Source organism: Caretta caretta, chromosome 7 (genome assembly GCF_965140235.1).
Source record: "Caretta caretta isolate rCarCar2 chromosome 7, rCarCar1.hap1, whole genome shotgun sequence".
NCBI lineage: Eukaryota > Metazoa > Chordata > Testudines > Cheloniidae > Caretta > Caretta caretta.
In genome coordinates this window covers 37057129-37080150 of record NC_134212.1, presented here as the reverse complement: position 1 = coordinate 37080150, position 23022 = coordinate 37057129, and the positions used below count along the sequence as shown (strand labels likewise).

Genomic DNA, 23022 nt, shown 5'->3' with positions numbered 1-23022 from the left:
TCTAACCAGAAATGGCAGAGTACCCAAACAAAATTAAATCATTTTCACCATCAACTAGACCGTGTAACCTAATGTTTTTCATTTCTCCATTACATAATGACAGGTTTCAGAGTAACAGCCGTGTTAGTCTGTATTCGCAAAAAGAAAAGGAGTACTTGTGGCACCTTAGAGACTAACCAATTTATTTGAGCATAAGCATAAGCTTTATTTGAGCATAAGCATAAGCTTTTGTGAGCTACAGCTCACTTCATTGGATGCATCCGATGAAGTGAGCTGTAGCTCACGAACGCTTATGCTCAAATAAATTGGTTAGTCTCTAAGGTGCCACAAGTACTCCTTTTCATTTCTCCATTAAATATCAGCTCTTAAACTGACTGAAGAGTATTTGTTTATTTTTTGATTTCATGGCCCTCTAAATATGCATTGTCTTCTCTGTCACTCTTAAGAATTTCTTGAGTTTTAGCTTAAATTGCTGAATTATTCCATTGAACAGGGACATAGTCACTGGCTGCTAGTTGGCCCAATAGCCTCAGGAGTTTTAATCCACGTCATGACCCTGGACTTCCTCCGAGTCTTTGGGGAAGTCAGAAGCTTTGCCCCACACTTGCCATCTGGAAATTGGGGGTGATACTGCTTAACTACGTCAGAAGTGAAAATAAGTGCTTGTAAAGAAATTAGGAGCTGTTCAACAATGTTTCTCTGAGAGAACAGAGAAAAAATTAAACATTTAATCACACTGTGCCTTTGCTAAGCAAAAAGTTCTCATCAATTTTCCAAAACAGATTCACTGATCTAGTTAGTATTGCAGAACATCTATTTTTATATGCTCATAGCTTCTGAAATAGTCACTCTTTCTGCTTGCCTCTGCTGAATTTGGTTGGAAAAAGATGAGCAAAATCAGATGCTTATAAATTACAGGACAGTGAAAGGAACACACTTTTAAAGGGAAAAGCAGTTTCAATTCTTACATTTGCCCCAGAGCCCTCCTTTCAAATTTTTGTGGTTTTACAATAATTTTCTTATTTCTCTCCTCTTTGATGCATGAGTGAACTGAACAAAAAGAGAAAATTGACTATGCAAGGGAAAACAGTGACACTATACAAGTCATGATAAATGCACAAAGTGTAACAGTGTTTCCTTTTTAGTATTTCAATTATAGTAATATCACTAATTAGAAACCATTTGTATGGAAAAAGATGAATAACCATACCTTCCTCACTGAAGAATTTTTCTACTGGTCCTACAAACTGGTTGATTTCTTCTAATTCTTCATTAGAAATCTCTGGATAAGGGAAAACTTCCTCCTAAAACGTCAGAGTATAATATGATTATGGTAATTTAAAATAAAAAGCAGGCTGAAGAAGAACATGTGGCTTTTAGATGTTAACCTCTAAAAACAAAAATTGTGGAAAATGTTTACAGGAATTCAGGTAGTCTCAAATAAGCAAACTTAAGTAAATGAAAGATACTTGTTCTGTATTGAAAACTACATTTTTCAATTGTACTGCATGTTGAAACAAACGAGGAATAGCATCTGAAAATGAAAAATTGGGGTGAAGGAAAACTGCTCATATATAAGAAAGTGTGCTAACAGGTAAAATGAGCGACCAACAAGTACATACTTGAGTAACCACATGCCCCTGTTACCAGAATCCTGTTTTACCAATTAGTACACATTTTTGTTTATGGCCCTCACTTGGGCCAATTTTAGACTGTAAGCTCCTTGGGGCAGGGACGATATATACTAGTTTTGTGAAACTCTTAGCACATCGTTGGGTGCTCAATGATAGAGTGCATGGATTAGCACAATGCAGTTCCGCTTTGCTCCAGTCTCTCCCTCACACAAGGGGTTTTTCATTGCAAGTTGGAGGCATTACAATCTTTAGACTTGAATAAAGAGAAAATTATGAGCAGCTAATAAGAGATGTGAAATATCGCTAAAGTGACAGTGTTCCTACTCCCTTACCCTGCCTTCTCAAAACAAAACTCCCCTTTGCAAGACCATGTCATTCTCTCTTCACTCAAGTACTCCTAAAGGAGTGTGGAGACAACACTTAGGATTTGGTAACTTCTAAAATTTTCAGAAAAGGACCAATGTATAGAAAATTTGCTATATCAGGAGGAGCTGAGTATGAAATAAGTGATGGTCAGGCTCTATGGGACGAAATTTGTTTGCTTGATTTCCACAATCCTTTCCTTGACACGACATGGTTTGTTCTGGAAGATCACAAAGTACTGCTAACCTCACATTACTGAATTTGGTTAATGCCTCTTGTGGATTTGTTTGGCTCAATTTAAGTTCATACTTCAAGAATCCTTCTTTTGATTAATAATCAATAAATTTAATTTGGAGTTTATCTATTCTGATAGTACATAAGAATGGCCATACTGGGTCAGACCAAAGGTCCATCCAGCCCAGTAACCTGTCTACCGACAGTGGCCAATGCCAGGTGCCCCAGAGGGAGTGAACCTAACATGCAATGATCAAAGTGATCTCTTTCCTGCCATCCATCTCCACCCTCTGACAGACAGAGGCTAGGGACATCATTCCTTACCCATCCTGGCTAATAGCCATTAATGGACTTGATCTACATGAATTTATCCAGTTCTCTTTTAAACCCTGTTATAGTCCTAGCCTTCACAACCTGCTCAAGCAAGGAGTTCCACAGGTTGACTGTGCGCTGAGTGAAGAAGAACTTCCTTTTATTTGATTTAAACCTGCTGCCCATTAATTTCATTTGGTGGCCCCTAGTTCTTATACTATGGGAACAAGTAAATAACTTTTCTTTATTCACTTTCTCCACACCACTCATGATTTTATATACCCTTAGTCTCCTCTTTTCCAAGCTGAAAAGTCCTAGCCTCTTTAATTTCTCCTCATATGGGATCTGTTCCAAACCCCTAATCATTTTAGTTGCTCTTTTCTGAACCTTTTCTAATGCCAGTATATCTTTTTTGAGATGAGGGGACCACATCTGTACTCAGTATTCAAGATGTGGGCATACCCTGGATTTATATAAGAGCAATAAGATATTCTCCATCCTATTCTCTATCCCTTTTAAAATGATTCCTAACATCCCATTTGCTTTTTTGACTGCTGCTGCACACTGCGTGGACATCTTCTGAGACCTATCCACGAGGACTCCAAGATCTTTCTCCTGATTAGTTGTAGCTAAATTAGCCCCCATCATATTGTATGAATAGTTGGGATTATTTTTTCCAATGTGCATTACTTTACATTTTCCATATTAAATTTCATTTGCCATTTTGTTGCCCAATCACTTAGTTTTGGGAGATCTTTTTGAAGTTCTTCACAGTCTACTTTGGTCTTAACTATCTTGAGAAGTTTAGTATCGTCTGCAAACTTAGGTACCTCACTGTTTACCCCTTTCTCCAGATCATTTATGAATAAGTTGTATAGGATTGGTCCTAGGACTGACCCTTGGGGAACACCACTAGTTACCCCTCTCCATTCTGAAAATTTACCATTTATTCCTACCCTTTGTTCCCTGTCTTTTAACCAGTTCTCAATCCATGAAATGATCTTCCCTCTTATCCCATGACAACTTAATTTACGTAGGAGCCTTTGGTGAGGGACCTTGTCAAGGCTTTCTGGAAATCTAAGTACACTATGTCCACTGAATCCCCCTTGTCCACATGTTTGTTGACCCTGTCAAAGAACTCTAATAAATTAGCAAGATATGATTTCCCTTTTCAGAAACCAGGTTGACCTTTGCCCAACAATTTATGTTCTTCTATGTGTCTGACAATTTTATTCTTTACTATTGTTTCAACTAATTTGCCCGGTACTGACGTTAGACTTACCGTTCTGTAATTGCCGGGATCACCTCTAGAGCCTTTTTTAAATATTGGCGTTACATTAGCTATCTTCCAGTCATTGAGTACAGAAACTGATTTAAAGGACAGGTTACAAACCATAGTTAATAGTTCCACAATTTCACATTTGAGTTCTTTCAAAACTCTTGGGTGAATGCCGTCTGGTCCCAGTGACTTGTTACTGTTAAGTTTATCAATTAATTCCAAAACCTCCTCTAGTGACCCTTCAATCTGTAACAATTCTACAGATTTGTCACCTGCAAACGATGGGTCAGGTTTGGGAATCTCCCTAACATCCTCAGCCGTGAAGACTGAAGCAAAGAATTCATTTATTTTCTCTGCAATGACTTTATCGTCTTTAAGTTCTCCTTTTGTGTCTCGATCGTCCAGGGGCCCCACTGGTTGTTTAGCAGGCTTCCTGCTTCTGATGTACTGAAAAAAACATTTAATAATTACCTTTTGAGTTTTTGGCTAGCTGTTCTTCAAACTCTTTTTTGGCTCTTATTATATTTTTACACTTACCGGATATACTCGATCATAAGCCGGTTTGTTTATAAGCCGACCCCGCCAAGATAGATAAGTAAAAATAGAAAATTTTTATGACGCATTCATAAGCTGACCCTATAATTCAGGGGTCAGCAAACTTTGGCTCCTGGACCATCAGGATAAGCTGCTGGCAGGCCGAGATGGTTTGTTTACCTTGAGCGTCCGCAGGCACAGAGGTAAACCTAAGAAAACAAAGCGTCCCGGCGCGCCAGCTGTTCACCCTGCCGGGCCGGGACAGCATCTGGGGGAGAAGCAACCTCTGTGACCACCACCCCATGATCCCACCCCTAGACCAGGACCCCCACACTCCTCCCATCCCATCCCTTCCCATCTTAGCTGGGGTGGGCCAGGGGAGGATGTCTCTGGCGTGGCCGCAGCGTGCTCCGGCGGGCTGGGCCGGGCGGTGCGGCCGCAGAGTGCCAGCCCCGAAGCTGCAGCTTCTTCGGAGGCTGGGGGGAGAGCAGCGTGGCCAGAAGCGGAGAGATTCTGGCCCCACCTCTTTCCTTCTGACTCTGCTGCCTCTCCTTGCTCCCTCTGTTGGGGTGGGGGCTGTGTCCCACCTCTCCCTCTCTATACCTGTTCATAAGCCGACCCTCTTTTCTGATGCTTCCCTTTTTTACTAAAAAAATTTGGCTTATCAACGAGCATAAATGGTAATTTGGCAGTGTTTATGCCTCTTGGCTTGTTTAAGGGCACAGAAGAAAAGCTAATGCTCTTCGAACACTATAAAGGATCCAGTCTTGTTCCCAGTGAAGTCTATGGCAAAAATCCCATTACTATCAGTGAGTGGAGGGCATTACTTCAGAAGTAAGTTCCATGACATTTAATTGTCTGATAATTAGTATATCATTTAGCTACCCATTTCTATTTTAAAGAAAATTTACTATACTTTAAAACATTAAGCAATGAACTTGGTTGCTTAGCAGGGTGGATAAAAATCAATGATTTTTTAAAATAAAAAAATCAAAATTTTGATAAAATTCTTTTTGATGAAAAAAGCAATCTAAAGATAGTTTTAATTAAATCACATTATAGCTCAAAGATCTCTCACCATTGAATAGGGATTATATATTCTAATTCTATAGTATGAGACCATATATTCATGTAATGTTTAAGAAAAGTTTTGTAAATGAGTTTCAATAGTTGATGGATCCTGGAACCCCATAAAATTGGGTCCACAGACTTCTGTATAGATTATTTTGGTTAATCTTTCTATCTGCCCAATGGGACTCAGTGGTCAGTCTAGAACAGGGGTGGGCAAACTTTTTGGCCAGAGGGCCACATCTGGGTCGGGAAATTGCACGCAGGGCCACGAATGTAGGGTGGGGCAAGGGGTTAGGGTATGGGAGGGAGTGCAGTGTGCAGGAAAGGGCTCAGGGCAAGTGGTTGGGGGTGCAAGAGCAGTCTTAAGGCACAGGAGGGGTGCAGGATTACGAGGGGGCTCAGGGCATGGGGTTGGGGTGTAGGAGGGGTTCGGGGTATGGGCTCTGGCCCAGTGCTGCTTACCTTGAGCAGCTCCAGGGTGGCAGCGGCACGCAGTGGAGCTAAGGCAGGCTCCCTGACTACCTTGGCCCCACACTGGTCCCAGAAGCAGCCAGCACCACATCCCTGCAGCCCCTTGGGGAGGGGAGGGGCAGAGGGCTCCACGCGCTGCCCTTGTCTGCAGGTACCTCCCCTGAAGCCCTCATTGGCCGCGGCTCTCTGTTCCCGGCCAATGGGAGCTGCGGAGGGCGGTGCCTGCAGGCACAGACAGCACACGGAGCCCTCTGCCCTTGCTCCCCCAAGGGCTGCAGGGACGTGGCGCCGGCTGCTTCCAGAAGCGGTGTGGGGCCAGGGCAGGCAGGCAGCCTACCTTGGCGCCACAGGGGTGGCAATCCTGCGGAGCAGTTTCAAAGCCCTGACGGGCCAGATCCAGCCCACGGGCCATAATTTGCCCATCCTGATCTAGAAGATGCCATCAAAGACGCTTAGTTTTGCAGTTCTCAAACTGTGTATGTGTCTCCCCAGAGATAACATGCTTGTTAACAGCAAAAACCAACAAACCAACCTCAACCCTATTGTCCCTCTGACTCTGTGTACATACATTTGCAATCCCTTACCTCTCTCTAAAAGTGTAAAGTTTCAAAAAGTTCAATGAATAAAAGATTGTTGGGGGTGGAACAGATCTGGACAAGGAGCAGAAGTCTGGAGATAAATGTGAGAAGGGAGGGACAGGCCATAGAAACAACAGTGGAACTAACCAATTTATTTGAGCATAAGCTTTCGTGAGCTACAACTCACTTCATTGGATGCATACTGTGGAAACTGCAGAACACATTATCTACACAGAGACCATGAAACAATACCTCCTCCCACCCCACTCTCCTGCTGGTAATAGCTTATCTAAAGTGATCACTCTCCTTACAATGTGTATGATAATCAAGTTGGGCCATTTCCAGCACAAATCCAGGTTTTCTCACCCCCCCCCCCCACACACACACAAACTCACTCTCCTGCTGGTAATAGCCAATCCAAAGTGACCACTCTCAATGTAAAGAGTACTCAATGTACTGTCTTCTGCAGTTTCCACAGTATGCATCCGATGAAGTGAGCTGTAGCTCACGAAAGCTTATGCTCAAATAAATTGGTTAGTCTCTAAGGTGCCACAAGTACTCCTTTTCTTTTTGCGAATACAGACTAACATGGCTGTTACTCTGAAACAGTGGAACTGTTTGAGCAGCACATTACAGAAGTCTTGAGGTCTTTCTGAGCGTAGCCTATAATGGCAGCAGGCCATAAAAGAGACCCACTTTGGGAATAAGAACCATTCAAGAAATATGTTTGCTGATCACGTTTTAAAGAAAGTCACACCAGTGAATTGGTGGAAGTCACTTAAGCACTTGGATTCAGAGACTAGTGAAGTGATAATCTCACTTTTAACAGCAGTAGCTTCTTCTGCCGGTGTAGAAAGCCCAAAGGAAGAAAATATTCTAATTCATTCCAAATTGAGAAATCGTTTGGGACCTGAAAAAGCAGGAAAGCTTGTTTTTCTTTTCCAGATTATGAAAAAAAGAGGAAAATGAAGATGAAGATAACTGAGTTAGCTACAGAAGCCAATATTTTAAGTTTCTCATGTTGACCTGGCTGACATAGTTGATTTAATTTTTTTTTAAATATTTCATTTAACTATTTTAATTAACAATTTTAACAAAAACAAACCTGATTTTAAAAAACTTGAATTCAACAATTCATATGCTCGTTTTGTTAAATTATATGTTTACGGTTAAAAAAATCCAGAATACATAACGTGGTTATTTTAGTTAAATAAAACAATTTAAAATGTCCGTCTGGTGATGTTTTCCTAATACAGCGTGGCAAGAAAATCCTCCAAATATTAATGATTAACCTGTTGAACTGGAGATAAATAGTTTACCTCCCAATGACTTCATAAGTATCTGCTTCAATTACCTTTGGTAAATAAAATAACCAAACAATCATTCATTTTCTGATATAATTGTAAAACTAATCTGAAAAGTTTTCAAAATAAATCACTTTAAAAATGTATAGCATGTACCTTCTAAAAATGAAGCCTACATCTATCTCTGAATTGTGAAGCTTATGTATGTATTAAGGTTATAGCAACCAACAAGAATGCTCTTATGTAGAAATCCATGATTAAATCATGTCTTCCTGATTAGTGATTTAAGTCAAATCCACTCTGTTGCTTAGTATGTCCTTCAATTATTTTCTCCCCTTTCTTCAAAACAAAAACTGAAGCATTAATATTAATTGCATAACATGTGAAAGAGCAATTTCCTGACATGAAGGCTGGCAATCTTGTATTGTCCACACGTATATATTATACACTCCTTCTTTGTCATCTGTGGTTTGTGAGGGGAAAGGCCTTAATTTACTGCCACCTACTCACTAGATGCCAATGTTAAAAATGAAGGCATTGAACAGGGCCTGGGAACTGCATTCTGGAAAGAAATGGGCACTTAATAGAGTGATGTTCCAGAGGACCATTCTGATACGCCTCATTTTTCACAATGGCTGTGGCTAGCTCTGGGCAGAAGTGACACTGTTTCATTGTGCTGCTCAAAAGACAACATCAGCAGGGGCAGGGTTCAAAGGAAGAAGGGCAAAGAGAAAATATAGACTATGTACATTGTGTAACAGAGGTTTCATCCCCAAGGGCACACTTAACTACCAACAAGCAATGGAAACTTGAGTATGTGCCTCTGTAGCTGCCTTTCCAACAGTTCATCGAAATGTGGAAGTGAAACTGACCACACAATTAAATCTTCCTTTAGATATAATATAAAGAACTCACCTTTATACAAGTTCTGTTTCCTAACAATTTAAACTAACAAAAAGTGAAGTGCTAAGCACATTTTTACTGCCAAATCAAATAACCCAGAAGTATAGAATCCAGAATTTTGGACCTTATGCAATCTCCATAGAATAAATTGTAACTTCTAAAGGAAAGAAATTAAGTTTCAGAATGATTTCAGTCTGTATACAAATACTGGCTCTATTATTTGTTAAGCACCTAGAATATGCCTGGCACTGTACAGTACACAGAAGAATATAGAGTCCCAAACTCCAAAACATTACAACCTAGATGACAGATCCACAGCATCTGGAATACACTGGCAAGAGGGGGAGACAACTTTGCTTTTTTCCTCTTTAGTTATAAACTTACTCCTTGTAAGTCTCATTGTAGAAGTGGTTTCTTAAAAAGGACTTAAATGAAGAAAGGGTGGCAGGTTGGTAAACTAGAATGGGGAGAGTGTTCCACATATAAAGGGAAACCACAGTAAATTGCACAGAGATGCAAATAGGAGGAAATTATGAACACAGTATCACTTGTGGTGAAGAGGGGACAATAGCAGACCAGGTAATAGATGAAAATCAAGATGAAAATGTGAAAGACTATGAATGGAGTCTGAACAAACTGGTGTGTTTGGGGACTAGTGTAGGGATTCAAATGAAGGGGAAGACATGATCAGATTAATTGGCTAGAAGATAGTTTTGGCAACTACACTTTGGACACCATTAAGAGGAGCAATAAGCATGTCAGTGTGGTTGAAGAAGAGGTTATAGTAATCCAGAAGGGAGAGGATTAGCAAAGCACTTAAAAAAACCAAACAAACCTAAAGTCTATCTAGCAGCTGCTGTCCTATAGGTCAGAGTGCAAGATAAACTGTCTCCTTTCCCTTGTGCACCATTCAGGCCACATTCACTTTTATAGCAGATCTTCGTACCTGTTCCTGACCCCACAATCTGAAACATATCTCCTAATGCTCCAACTTGAATACCAAATGACTCGAGTAAGCCGCCACACAGTACATCTATATTAGCAAGTGTTTTACTCATTATTAGCAACTGGTGTTATCAGCAGCTAAACACAAGGGTAAGTAGCATGCATTTTTACCACCAAATAGTTACTCAACATAGTGTTAAAATCCTTGCAAGCCGTTTCTAATAGCATTCCCATTGTTGCTAGCACCAAAGGAAGATTTTCAGAAAAAACTTAGTGTATAGGAAGCGTAGATGTGTTTCACATGGTGCAAAATGCTCTGGTGGGAGGTCCTCTTACTCTAGAATCTGGGTCCCCCGACTGGCCTATGACAAGTGTAGAGACAGTGAACAGGTGGTCTCATTTACACAGATCACTCAGGTAACAGCTACTCCTGAGCTGCTCCTGTACAGATAAGAGCCAGGCTGTAAATCATTGTCTGCACATAGAGAACAGGGGATGAAATGGCTCCATTCCATGCAGGAGAAAGGCTAGGGCTGTGAGGGGTCCCCCGAAGGGAGAGGCACCAGGGTGGGACAACCTGGAAGGAGGCCCCAGAGAAGAATGTGGCCTGGAGGAGAACCCTGAGGAGACAAACAGCCAGGGGTATCCCAGCAAGGGGAAGAGAGTCCCCAGGGGCTGGGCACAGTTGCAAGGAGGGTGCTTGCAGCCCCAAGAGTGCCCCAGCAAGAGAAGAGTCCCCAGGGGCTGGGCACAGTCACTGGTGGGGAACCTGAGCGGTGCTCCAGCAAAGGGAGGAGACACCCCAGGGGACAGGCACCGATGCAAGGGGCGTGCTGGCAGCCCTGGGACTGCCCCAGAGAGAGGAGAAAAGTCCCCAGGAGCCAGACACAGTCCGTGGTGGGGCGGGGGAAGGGAGGAGACATGGAAGGGAGGAGACACCCCAGGGATCAGACACAATCAGCTGCAGGGCGGGGGCTGGGAGCCCCAGAGGTGCCCCAGCGAGGGGAGGAGACACCCCCAGGGGCCGGGAAGTCAGTGGCGGGGGCTGGGAGCCCCAGAGGTGCCCCAGCGAGGGGAGGAGACACCCCCAGGGGCCGGGAAGTCAGTGGCGGGGGCTGGGAGCCCCAGAGGTGCCCCAGCGAGGGGAGGAGACACCCACAGGGGCCGGGCACAGTTGCGGAGGGTGCTGGGAGCCCGGGCTCATCTCCCTCAACCTCACCTTCCGCAGCTTCCCCAGGAAAAGCTCCTTGGCGTAGGCACTGCGGAGGCCGCCAGTGCGTAGCTGCCTGGCCCCGGGGGGGAACGCGGCGCGCGCCACCCGCAGTAGAAGGCTGAGGCCGCTCATGTCCGACCGGGTCACTGTGCCCCTAGGCAGGGCCCGAAACCGGCATGGCTCCGCCCACCGCCTAGGGAAGCCGTCAGGGGCGCGCGCTGATGACGCATCAGATGGGTCACGTGACACAAACCCCTCCCTCCTGCAGATGGGCTTGAGGCGGGCGCCATGTGCCCCGCCCCTCACACGCCAACCCCCCCCCGCGCAGCCAGTCACACCATTCAGGCCACGCCCCCAGCAGTACATTGGCCTGCGGTTGTGCCCATCAGGCCAGAGCCGGGCCGTCTGGGTTCAGAGGCGATCCGGGACTAAGCTAGCGCGGGAGCAGGCCGGGGAAGCCTTGTGAGGGATGCCTAGGCATCCTGCTGGCCCCTGCCTAGCTGTTCCTTAGACCCCCAGCTCCTGGAGTCTTGGGAAGCTCAGCCCTTTTTTTTTTTTTTTTAAAAGGGGATGTTCTTGGCCCCGCTGGCTCCAGGAAAAAACTGGCCACAGGAAAACACCCTCAACACATTCATTGCTAAAAAAAATCTCATTGTTTCAAGCATAAGCTTTTCGTGAGCTACAGCCAATGAAGTGAGCTGTAGCTTGCGAAAGCTTATGCTCAAATAAATTAAATAGTCTCTAAATAAATAGTCTCTAAAGTGCCACAAGTACTCCTTTTCTTTTTGCGAATACAGGCTGTTACTCTGAAACCCATTGGTTCAAGCCACTCTTATGAGTTTTAAGGGAGAAGCTGATATTGAACAGTTGCATCTGGCTGTGGTGAGTGATTGCACATAGTGGTAGGTTAAGAAACTGTTTCTTCCTAAGCTTTATGCCCTGAGACAAGAGGGTTATATCCCCAATCAAATAATGAACATCCTTATTAGCATGGCTATTACAGCCTTACTAGGGATCCTATAATTGCACTACTGGGCCTATAATGCAGAAACTATACTTTGTGTGTACCTTCCTCTATGTTGCAGGAAAACACAGGCTGGGGCTCACACTGAGAGGAGGAAATTTTCCCTTGAAGGGCTTGTTATATAATCATTGACAATTATTTCTTATACTTCAGACTGTAATCTGTGTTTCAGTACTGCACAACAAGCTGCATGCCCACCATCCAATCTATTGCACCTAAGTTTCTTGGTAGTCATCAATTTCTGATGCACGATAAACAAAATGCAGGCTTTTTCTCCTCTCCCAGTCCTCTCAACAGCAACATTTCAATCATATTTGTCTATATTATAATATTATGTAATCATACTTTTTCAGTTCATACACAGGAAGGCTTTTAGTACTGTGTATTACATTTTTAGTTCACACAGGAGACGTTGCTATTGGTGAAGCAGTTTAATAGTTATTATCAGTCCAAGTGTCAGGGTTCCCTCCCTACTCCGAAGTACAGATGTAGGGACCCGCATGAAAGGCCCCCTAAGCTTATTTCTAGCAGCTTAGGTTAAAAACTTCCCCAAGGCAAAAATCCTTCCTTGTCCTTGGATGGTATTGCTGCCACCACCAAGTGAGCTATTCAGGGAAAGGACCACTTGGAGTTCCTGTTTCCCCAAAATACCCCCCCCCCAGCCCCTTCACCCCCTTTCCTGGGGAGGCTTGAGAATCATATACCAACCAAATAGGTAAACAAGGTGAGCACAGACCAGACCCTTGAGTTTTTAGGACACTAAAAACCAAATCAGATTCTTAGAAACAGAACTTTATTATAAAAGAAAAAAAGTAAAAGCAGCACCTTTGTAAAATCAGGATGGAAGGTAATTTTACAAGGTAATAAGATTTAAAATACAGAGGATTCCCCTCTAGGCAAAACTTTAAAGTTACAAAAAACAGGAATAAACCTCTCTCTTAGCATAGAGAAAATTCACAAGCTAAAACAAAAGATAACCTAAGGCATTTCCTTGCTGTTACTTACAATTTGTAATCTTAGACGCTTATTTCAGATATGGCTTTAGGAGATGTATTTTTCCTGCCCTGGTCCCTCTGTCCCAGAGAGAACACAGACAGCACAAACAAAAACCTTCCCCCACAGCTTTGGAAGTATCTTCTTCCCTTATTGGTCCTTTTGGTCAGGTGCAACCAGGTTATTTGAGCTTCTTAACCCTTTACAGGTAAAGGAGGGATTTTATGCTACCCTTAGCTGTATGTTTATGTAAGAAAAGATAAGACCCAGAGAACATTTTATTAGGGGACCAGTAGGCAGTGGAGAGGATAGGTATAGGCCCTGGCCACAATGTTAACAAATCACATCATGTTTACAAGTCATTCATACATGTCACATATTATTCCAATGAAAAATGTTTTATGCTGCCGTATTTTAGAACACACATTGGGAGGTCTGAAGAGAGAGACGAGTCTCAAGAATAAAATTGCTATTTTAATTTTTAACATACTACTTTAATTAATCCTTGTAAAAAGTAGTAAATGCTTCCCCTGTGTAATTTAAAATCATGATTTGCCATATTCTGGGATGTTTTTCACTTGTTCAGTTTCTTGTCCCCTGATCACATTCACCAGATACATGTCACAAGGGTTAAACAGTTGCTTTCTCAGTATCTGTACAAGCTATCAATGGCAGTCCCTGAACTTTGGTAGATAATACTGTGCAGAAGGGGCCATCAGTGTAGGATAATACTGACTGGGTCAGTATGAACTTAGTTAGAGGAAATCTTAATAGAAAACAATCATCAACCTCAGCCCTTTCTGACCACCAGCTTCTGAAGGACTGGTAGAAGGTGAAGGAGTATATGGCAGATACAGAGGGACTGCCTGGTGCCCTGCAGCAGGTGTTGTCATTTACATAAAGGCAAAAGAAGTGCCAAGTAGGTACAAAACATTACTCTGCTGACCTGGTAGTGTGTTACATCCACTTTTTTATGGTGTAAATTGCTATATAAGGAGCAGGGCAATGAAGATCCTGGCCCAGCATTTCTCCTTTTCCTATGTCTCCCACACAGCTAAATCCTGCTCTGTCTGCTTCCCATTCAGATGCTAGGGAGGAACCAGCAAGAAACATACAGATGAGTAAAATAATTACCTAGAAATTTGGAATCTGGTTAGGAATGAAACAAGTGTTCTTCTGTTTCTTGAGTAGAGAAACCAGTACATGTGTGTGTGTGTGTGTGAATAGAAATTCTTTAACCAATGCACTTTCTCTGTGAATACTAAAATGCACGTACAAACGAACCTTCCTTACATTTCAAATATTCTTTTCAAGTATCCTTTAATCACGTTTTTTTTTTCTAACTCAGATTTTTCTGCTTTGAGCTATACCTATTTCTCTCTCCTTTTTAAGATTCACTTTAACATGTCCCAGTTTTATTCAACTATCCTTGTGTTTTGTCTTGAAGATTAAAGACTTTAAAATATTAGGTTACTAAAGTAGCATTGAACAGTTAAGAGATTAATAAATCATAAAATACCTGGATTTTACTTTACCTGGGAAGTATTGCAGAGTATTTATGAAAAAATTCAAAAATGTAAATCCCGTAGTCTGGATAAATAGAAAAAAATGTGGATGAAAATTAATTCCTACAGTACTGATATAATCTTTGTTTCACCGCTGGGCTGATGACACGAAAAATATACATCTCCACTTTGGAACGATCCTACCTTTATTTTGTCCCATATCTACAACTTTGCAGCCCCAATTGAAAACAGAATCACAGTAGTTTATGTGCCCCAGCCGTGCCTTCTTCACAGCTCTCAGTAATCACACCATCCTTAAGGTCACTCTGGCCCACAACCTTGATGTCATATTGCGCTGCTTTTCAGGAAGAAAGCTAAAACTCTCTCTTTTTCTTAAGTAGCATCTCCTTCCCTTAGAATAATTATTAAGGAGAAAAAGTGATAGATAGATGGTAGGAAAGTTATGCACTTGAAATCCATGACTATTACCCTGTGAGCATGACATGATGCACTAATTCTAACTTTTACTATTAAAAAAAGCCCATCAACTTACAAAATTAAATTGTAGGAAAGGTAAGAGCAGTAAATGATAGTTACCTTTTCCGTAACTGGTGTTCGAGACGTGTTGCTCATGTCCATTCCACAATAGATGTGCGTGCTCGCCACGTGTACTGACACCGGAAGTTTTTCTCTTAGCAGTACCCGTCAGGGAGCGCCCCTAGCGACCCCTGGAGTGGCACCGCTATGGTGCAGTATAAGGGGTGCTGAAGACTCCCCCCACCCTCAGTTCCTTCTTGCCAGACAACTCCGACAGAGGGGAAGGAGGGCAGGATGTGGAATGGACACGAGCAACACATCTTGAAGAACACCAGTTACGGAAAAGGTAATTGTCTTTTCTTCTTCGAGTGATTGTTCACGTGCATTCCATAATAGGTGATTCCAAGCTATATCTGTTGGAGGTGGGTAGGAGTTCACAGACACTCGGGATGGAGCACTGCCCTGCTGAGCCCGGCATGCTCCCTAGTTTGGGAGACTATCGCATAATGCGAGGTGAATGTGTGAACCGATGACCAAGTGGCAGCCCTACAAATGTCCTGAATAGGGACGTCAGCCAGGAAGGCAGCCGACGAGGCTTGCGCCCTTGTTGAGTGCGCTCTCGCAATTGGCCGCAGGAGAACTCCCGCCGGTTGTAACAAGTCCAGACACATGAAGCAATCCAGTTGGAGAGCCGCTGGGTGGAGATCAGCTGACCTTTCATGCATTCAGCCGTGGCAAAGAACAGTTGTGAAAGACTTCCTGAATGGTTTCATATGTTCCAGGTAAAAGGCCAGAGCCCATCTCACATCTAGCATGTGGAGGTGCCACTCCTCACTGGACGCATGGTGCTTGAGACAGAGCGTCGGCAGGAAAATGTCCTGGCCCATATGATAGGCGGAGATCACCTTAAGGAGGAACCAAGGGTGTGGGCTGAGCTGGACCTTCTCCTTATGGAAAACCATGTATGGGGGTTCAGAGGTCAGGGCCCAAAGCTCCAAGACCCTCCTAGCAGGGGTGATCGCCACAAGAAAGGCCACTTTCCATGAGAGGTGGGACCAGGAGCATGTATCAAGCGGCTCAAATGGATGTCCTGTTAGCCTGGCCAGCACCAAGTTCAGGTCCCACTGAGGGACCGGGGGGGTCTAACATAAGGAAAAAGGCGATCCAAGCCCTTAAGGAATCAACCAGTCATGGCACGAGAGAATATCATGTGGCCCTGAACTGGCGGGTGGGAGGCTGATATGGCTGCCAGATGCGCATTGTTAGACAGGGGCGGTAGGCCCTGGGCTCTGAGATGAAGGAGGTAATCCAGGATAAGCTGGAGCGGGGCAGCCACCGGCGAGACGCCCCGATCAGCAGCCCACCAGGAAAACTGAGATGATTTTGCCAGGTAGGCCTGACGCGTAGAGGGCCTCCTGCTCTCCAGAAGGACACGCTGGACTCCCTCTGAGCATGTCCTCTCCTCTTGGCCAAACCATTGAGCAGCCATGCCATGAGGTGGAGGGCTGCTAGGTTGGGGTGGAGGAGGTGACCTTGGTCCTGAGAGAGAAGACCTGGGTGGGTTAGCAACTGCCAGGCTTGTGAGAGTCCCATACCAGTGCTGTCTGGGCCACACCAGGGCGATCTGAAGGACGTGAGCCCTGTCCATCTTGCTCTTTTCCAGGACCTTGCCAATCAGCGGAATCGGGGGAAAGGCATACAAAAGCTGACCCAACCAGGACAGAAGGAAAAAATGTTGGAAATCGTGCCCGTGCCCAGTCCTCCTCTGGAGCAGAAACAAGGACACTGGCGGTTCTGCCTGGTTGCGAAGAGGGCCACTTGGGGAGTGCCCCACGTTCAGAAAATCCTGTGCGCTACCTCCAGGTGCAGCGACCATTTGTGCTGAGAGGAGAAGTCCTGGCTCAGCTAATCTGCCTGAGAGTTTCGAACGTCCAGTAAGTGGTGGACTTCCAAGTTGATATCGTGGGCTATACAGAAGTCTCACAGCCTGAAGACTTCCTGGCAGAGGAAGTCTTCCCCGCCTTGCCTATTGATGTAGAACATCGAGAGTGTCTTGTCCACTGACTACCCTGACTGCTAGGCATGAGCGAAAGGCCACACAGGCTAGAGGGACTGCCCTGAGCTCTTTGACATTTATGTGCAGGGCTAGTTCCTGCATGGACCACAGACCTTGGGTCTGGAGGTTTCCCATATGGGCTCCCCACCCAAGTCCGATGCATCAGACAACAACTCTACAATTGGAGGCCAGCCCCTGAATGGGACTCTTTGGAGCATGTTCCTCGGGATGGACCACCAGCAGAGGGAGGCTAGCACATGTTCGGGCACAGAGGAAATGCCTGTGGCCCTCAAATATGTGAACGTGGAAGTACGCGTCCTGTAGATCAAGGGTGGAGTACCAGTCTCCGGGATCCAGGGAGGGGATGATGGAGGCCAGAGACCCCATGCAGAACTTGAGCTTTACCATGTACTGGTTCAGGCCTCGCAGGTCCAGGATAGACCTGAGCCCCCATTTTGCCTTCGGGATAAGGAAATAGTGGGAGTACTACCCCTTGTATCTGAACTTTGCCGGCACCACCTCCACTGCTCCTTAGTGGAGGAGCTGCCTCACCTCTTGCTCGAGTAAGATCTCGTGAGAAGGGTCCCTGAAGAGGCACAGGGAGAGAGGGTAGGTGGGGTAGACAGAAATTGGAGGGTATAGCCCTAGGAGATGGTGTTGAGGGCCCATCAGTCCGATGTCAGCAGCGACCACTCTGGGAGGAAAGTACATAGGCGGCTGGAGAAGAGATGGTCGGGTGGATTCCTGGTACAAACTAGTAAGTCGTCCCCGGGCATCCCATCAAAACTGGTGCTTACCCACCTGCTTGCCCTTGGAGGGCCCAGGCTGGGACGCAAGCCGAGACTGCCGCTGTGGGCACTTTTTATAGTCCCTTGATTTTTTTTTTTTTTTTTATAAGGGGGCTCATATCTGGAGTGGGTTGCCTGACTGGGGCTTGCTGTGGCTTGAACTTGGTCCTGGCCAGGGCTCGGACATAGAGACCAAGAGTCTTTAATGTTGTGTGGGAGTCCTTGAGACCATGTAACTTCACATCTGTTTGGTCTGTGAACAGTGCCTTGCTGCTGAATGGAAGGTCCTGCAAGGAGCTCTGTGCCTCACTGGACAGCCCTGACAACAAGAGCCACGACACTCTTCTCATGGACACTGCAGAGGCCATAAATCTTGCAGCCGTATGCGGGGAGTCCGAGGCTGCCTGAAGGGCCACTCTGGTGGCACCTGTGCCCTCCTCAACAAGAGCCTTAAACTCCTTCTTATCATGCTCCTGGAGGGAGTCCGCAAACTTTGGCATTGAGCACCACATGTTAAAATCAGATCTTCCTAGCAGGGCTTGCTAACTACAGGTACTTACTAACGACAAACTAAACAAAGTCCAAACAGGGAAGCTTCAGCAGAGTTGGAGCAGAGCAGTTCTGAAGCACCATCACTGGCAGCAAGAAGGAACTCAAGGTGGGGAGAGCACGCAGTGCCCCTTATACCGCACCATAGCGGCACCACTCCAGGGGTCACTAGGGGTGCTCCCCTACAGGTACTGCTAACGGAAAAATTTCTGGCACCGGTGCACATGGTGAGCACACACACCTATTGTGGAATGCACATGAGCAATCACTTGAAGAAGAACTAGTTTTTCCATTTTTGCTCCTGGTGACATGTGTAGAAGTAATGTATCTGAATCACTGATGCTAGTACTATCATAATATATTTGTACAGGCATTTAAAACCATTATACTGTGGCTATCAACTGAAGTACCTGCAAAAAGAGAGACATTCGGCCAAGCAGGTTCCTTGCAATTCAAGAAGAGCTGTATAGTCAGGGAATGTTGGTGCTTTGATAATATAGTGGTAGGAAAATTGGAAATGCATTAGAAAAGACTAGACTGGGAGTGTCACGTTAAATTAAGAGAAAGCACAACAATATTTTGCTTTTTGAAATACTTATTTCGACCTCCCAAATAATCAGTTGAGATATACTACAGTTCTTTTCAAGTCCCTGCCCCAAGGAAGACACAGTACAAGGTCTTGATGCTGCGAGCTCCTTCAGTGGGGCTCCACATGGTCATCAGTGAAGAGCAGTTTGGAAGACTGGTGCTTAAGTTCAACATGACACAAAAATGAAGGTGAAAAGGAAGGGAGGGAACAACAGTGGTGTAAAAAGAACATGCAATGATTCAGTAAGGCATCTACAAATCTTGACAACATTGACAAGGGATTTTTAGTGTTCATTTCAGTATCTTTTCTCCCAACATTAAATTTTGATAGTTTCCCTTTCTTACCCAATAGCAAGGAGAGAGCTTCATTATCTCAAGAATATTGTACCAATGTTGACTTTTATGCAAGTGGTTTGATCCAACCCAGCTGAGGTATCTTTTTCTATCAGCCATGGAGGGACAGATGGACAGACCCAGAATACAATTAAGTGCTTTACTGTCTGCTTCTCTTTCAAATTATTACAAGTTCCTGGTTGTCAGAGAAATTGTTTAGTTGACCTTTTATGGATCAGTGCTAATATACAGCAGCCAAATGGGTTTTTCCCGAAAAGCATGTAATCCTTAGAGGCTTTCCTTTTCAAATTCTCTCTCAGGATTATAAACTTGGATTTCCAACTCCAGACAGGCTCTCTCTCTCTGTGAGTGAGTGAGAGACTTTAATTTAAAAGAACAGATAAATGTTACTGTTTCAATTTATATGAGAGACAAAGACGGTATATTTATCAAATTGCCATTGTAAATAAGGAGCTAAAAAGAGATTAAACTAGCCAGACAGGCAAAAGTGAGTCCCCTGCAAGAATGTTCTCTCTTATACCCCATAGCTTTCTAGCTGTCTGATCCTTTTCCATTTTTTTTAATGTCTGCAATGGAAGTGTAATCTTTTTGTGTAGCATTTCTCATGGAATGAGCTTGGCTGGCAGTTGGACTATATTTTGAATGAGATGTGATGTTTTACTATGTATTCTAGAGAGAACTGTTTAATAAATCAATTCTTGGTTTGCAAATATACAAAATATCATTTAAAATCCTATTTATTAAAGGAATGCCTTTAGAAAGGTAAATATGTGTTTCCACTGAAGATAATGTTAGGAAAAATGTGTCTGATTATACAGTCTAGTTTGTAAATTGCGTATGTCAGCAGCACATTCATTAGCCTACATTTCCTATGTCAATTTTATGAACAGATTATTCTTGCTCTTCACAAAAATGATTCAAGAGATTTCAAGATGTTGCCATTCTCTACAAAAAGAAATCACCTTTGTACCAAAGACCCAGCATGGGGCATTTCAATCCAAAAAGAATTTGCTTGAGGAAATGAACAATTGGGGAAGAGGTGGAGCAAGCAGGGTCGGGGAAGATGGAATTTAAATGAAAACTGGAACTCAAACTTCCACTATTGTGGAATCTCTGCTGTTTTAATATAAATATGTATACACACAGGCAGTGTAAGTGAAATGATTCATTGCAGTGGGAAGCGTCTTGATGAAATGAAATTAATTTTAACAATGGTATTTTCTAGACTGGCAGCCAAACTAATGCTTAGGAGACTTATAGATGATCAAAGTTTGCAAAAGGTCATTATGGAAATCAATTTTTTTTTGGTCAGGTGTAAAAAGAACACCTGGACAATTTACAGACTGTGACAGAAAAGTAATTAGCACCTGTTGCTAGAAGTTAAATAAAATTGATAAAGTGTTGCAGAGATGCAACGTTCTTAACGCCTGAGGCATACAACACTCGGTACATTTTCCACAGGGCTAGGGAGCTGTGTTTATCACTGTTCTTTAAGATTTCATCCACTGAGTTTTGAGGTGCAACAAATATGCCCCCTACGCTCTGGAAAGTTGAATCTGTGGCACATAATGTCCATTCCTTAGGTACAATAATTTCATGGAATTTTGGGCCACACTGGGAGGCAGTGCCAGAAGTGGGGACAAAACACAGACTGAAAAGAGAAGCTTGAAAAGAGGGAAACAACATGGGGAAAAGGGCAGGAGGGGCTGGCAAGGGGAACAGGAAGATAGGATAGGAATAAAGAAGAAGGATGGGAGGGAGGATGGTGGAAGAAGCAGAATGGGGAAAGCTGGAATGGAAAACCATAAAAGGGAAAACATTCTTTTGAAAGAGATACCCTTCCTCAGAGACCATATATGATGGGAGAAGGATGGGACGTAGTGGGCTGGGTAAAGGAGTTCACTTTCTATATCTGTTCCTTTTTACATGAATATGTAGATAGTACAGGATTCTGGTCCCAGTAAGAATCTCAGAGGTGCTGTTGTTTTTTGGGAATGTCTCATTTCAATCAAGGTCACCCCAAATGTGCTTATACACACAGGCCTCAAATCAGGAAAGCATCCCTATTCTGGGCAGCACTTTATCATTTGCTTATCATGGAGATTGTGTTTAAATCCCACTAAAGCAATAGGCCCTAAGCATATGCTTAAAGATACACATGTGTTAAAGTGCAGTCTTGGGTATGGATAGACTTAAGCATATGTTTAAGTGCGCTCCTGAACCTGGCCCTGAATTTGCCATTGCTTGAGAAGCTGGTGTTTTCTAAATTTTGTTTTTTTTAAACAATTTTGTTAAATTCTGTTAAGTTCTCAGTAATAAAGCAAGAGAAACTACTATGGTAGAATTACAAAGCACGAAGGGAAGTACATAACAAATGATCTTAGTGGCAAAGCAGGTATCTCATGAAGACCTTAGGGTGAAACTTGGCCCAACTAACATGGGGTCAAGATTTTGTCCTTGCTAGTGATTTCACACTGGTGTAAGTCAGGATTAACTCCACTGAAGGCAGTGGAACTACGCAGGTATAAAATCAGTGTAAAGGAGATGAAAATCAGGCCATTGCTTTTAAGTCTGTAATGGTCGATAACTCTAAAGTAAGAAAGAAAAGAAGAGGACAGAAAGGAGAGTGAAAGAAGATAGTCATTAATATGGAAAAATAAGTGATATAAACATTACAAGGAGATGACACCATAAGGCTCAGATAAGGCCAATATTAAGTAGCCAGTGTTATTTTTATTTGATCGGAGTGGAGCTGAAGGTCTGAAGACAAATTTGTGAACTCTGTGTGTGTGTGTGGGGGGGGGGGGGTTGTTTTTGTTTTAAAATTAGTTTAGGGGAAATAATTCCAATTCAAGCCAGAACAACTTCAAATAACCTACTTGTTAAAAGTTGGATACTAGAAGCTATCCAGATCTTAAGGTTCTAAGGCCTGTAGTCTACTCTATCATTTACAATGAAATAAAAGAGATGGAAAAATAATAGGGAAATATTTTATAAATTTTGTTTTCTTCTTCATCATTTCTGTCTGATCTTGGCACATGAGATAGGAAAGTGGGGCTGATAGGCCATAACCAATGTGTTACTGAGTAACAGTGCATGACTGGGTAACAGTGCACTGGGTAACGGTGCACATAACTAATGTGAAGGAAAAGGAGTACTTGTGGCACCTTAGAGACTAACACATTTATCTGAGCATAAGCTTTCGTGAGCTACAGCTCATTTCATCGGATGCATACTGTGGAAAAATACAGTGGGGAGATTTATATACATAGAGAACATGAAACAATGGGTGTTACCATACACACTGTAAGGAGAGTGATCACTTAAGGTGAGCTATTACCAGCAGGAGAGCCGGGGGGTGGGGTGGTGGGGGGTGGAGAACCTTTTGTAGGGATAATCAAGGTGGGCCATTTCCAGCAGTTGACAAGAACGTTTGAGGAACAGTGGGGGTGGGGTAGGGGAATAAACATGGGGAAATAGTTTTACTTTGTGTAATGAGCCATCCACTCCCAGTTTCTGTTGTTACCAGGTAACAGTGCATGTCTGGGTAACGGTGCACATAACCAATGGGTTACCGGGTAATGGTGCATTACTTCTTAATTAAAAGCTGTTTTATAATGGGAATGAATTAATTACCTAATTCTTCTGGTCTGTTGTGACGTTATGACAATACATTAGTCTGCTGAGTTAGAGCAGCTGCAGATTGATTGCTCTTGCTGTTTCTTAAGATAAAAAGAGCTTCACACTTCTTTGCCAACCACTCGTTAAAAGTCTTATTTTGCAGCAG

General features: G+C 43.5%; 1 protein-coding gene across 2 annotated transcripts in view; it reads right to left on the bottom strand.

Annotated features, from left to right (window-relative positions):
* Window positions 1-11062, bottom strand: part of ACAD9 (acyl-CoA dehydrogenase family member 9) — a 62759-nt gene extending 51697 nt beyond the window's left edge. Inside the window, exons 1-2 of one of the 2 annotated variants that reach the window (XM_048859587.2) lie at window positions 10848-11062; window positions 1211-1304 (exon numbers count right to left, since the gene is read on the bottom strand). In XM_048859587.2, coding sequence (XP_048715544.2) covers window positions 1211-1304; window positions 10848-10973 — 220 coding nt within the window. In that variant the 5' untranslated portion in view covers window positions 10974-11062. The remainder of the gene's footprint in view (window positions 1-1210; window positions 1305-10847) is intronic. The other variant, XM_048859586.2, reaches the window with a different exon arrangement.
* Window positions 11063-23022: the final 11960 nt, after the last annotated feature.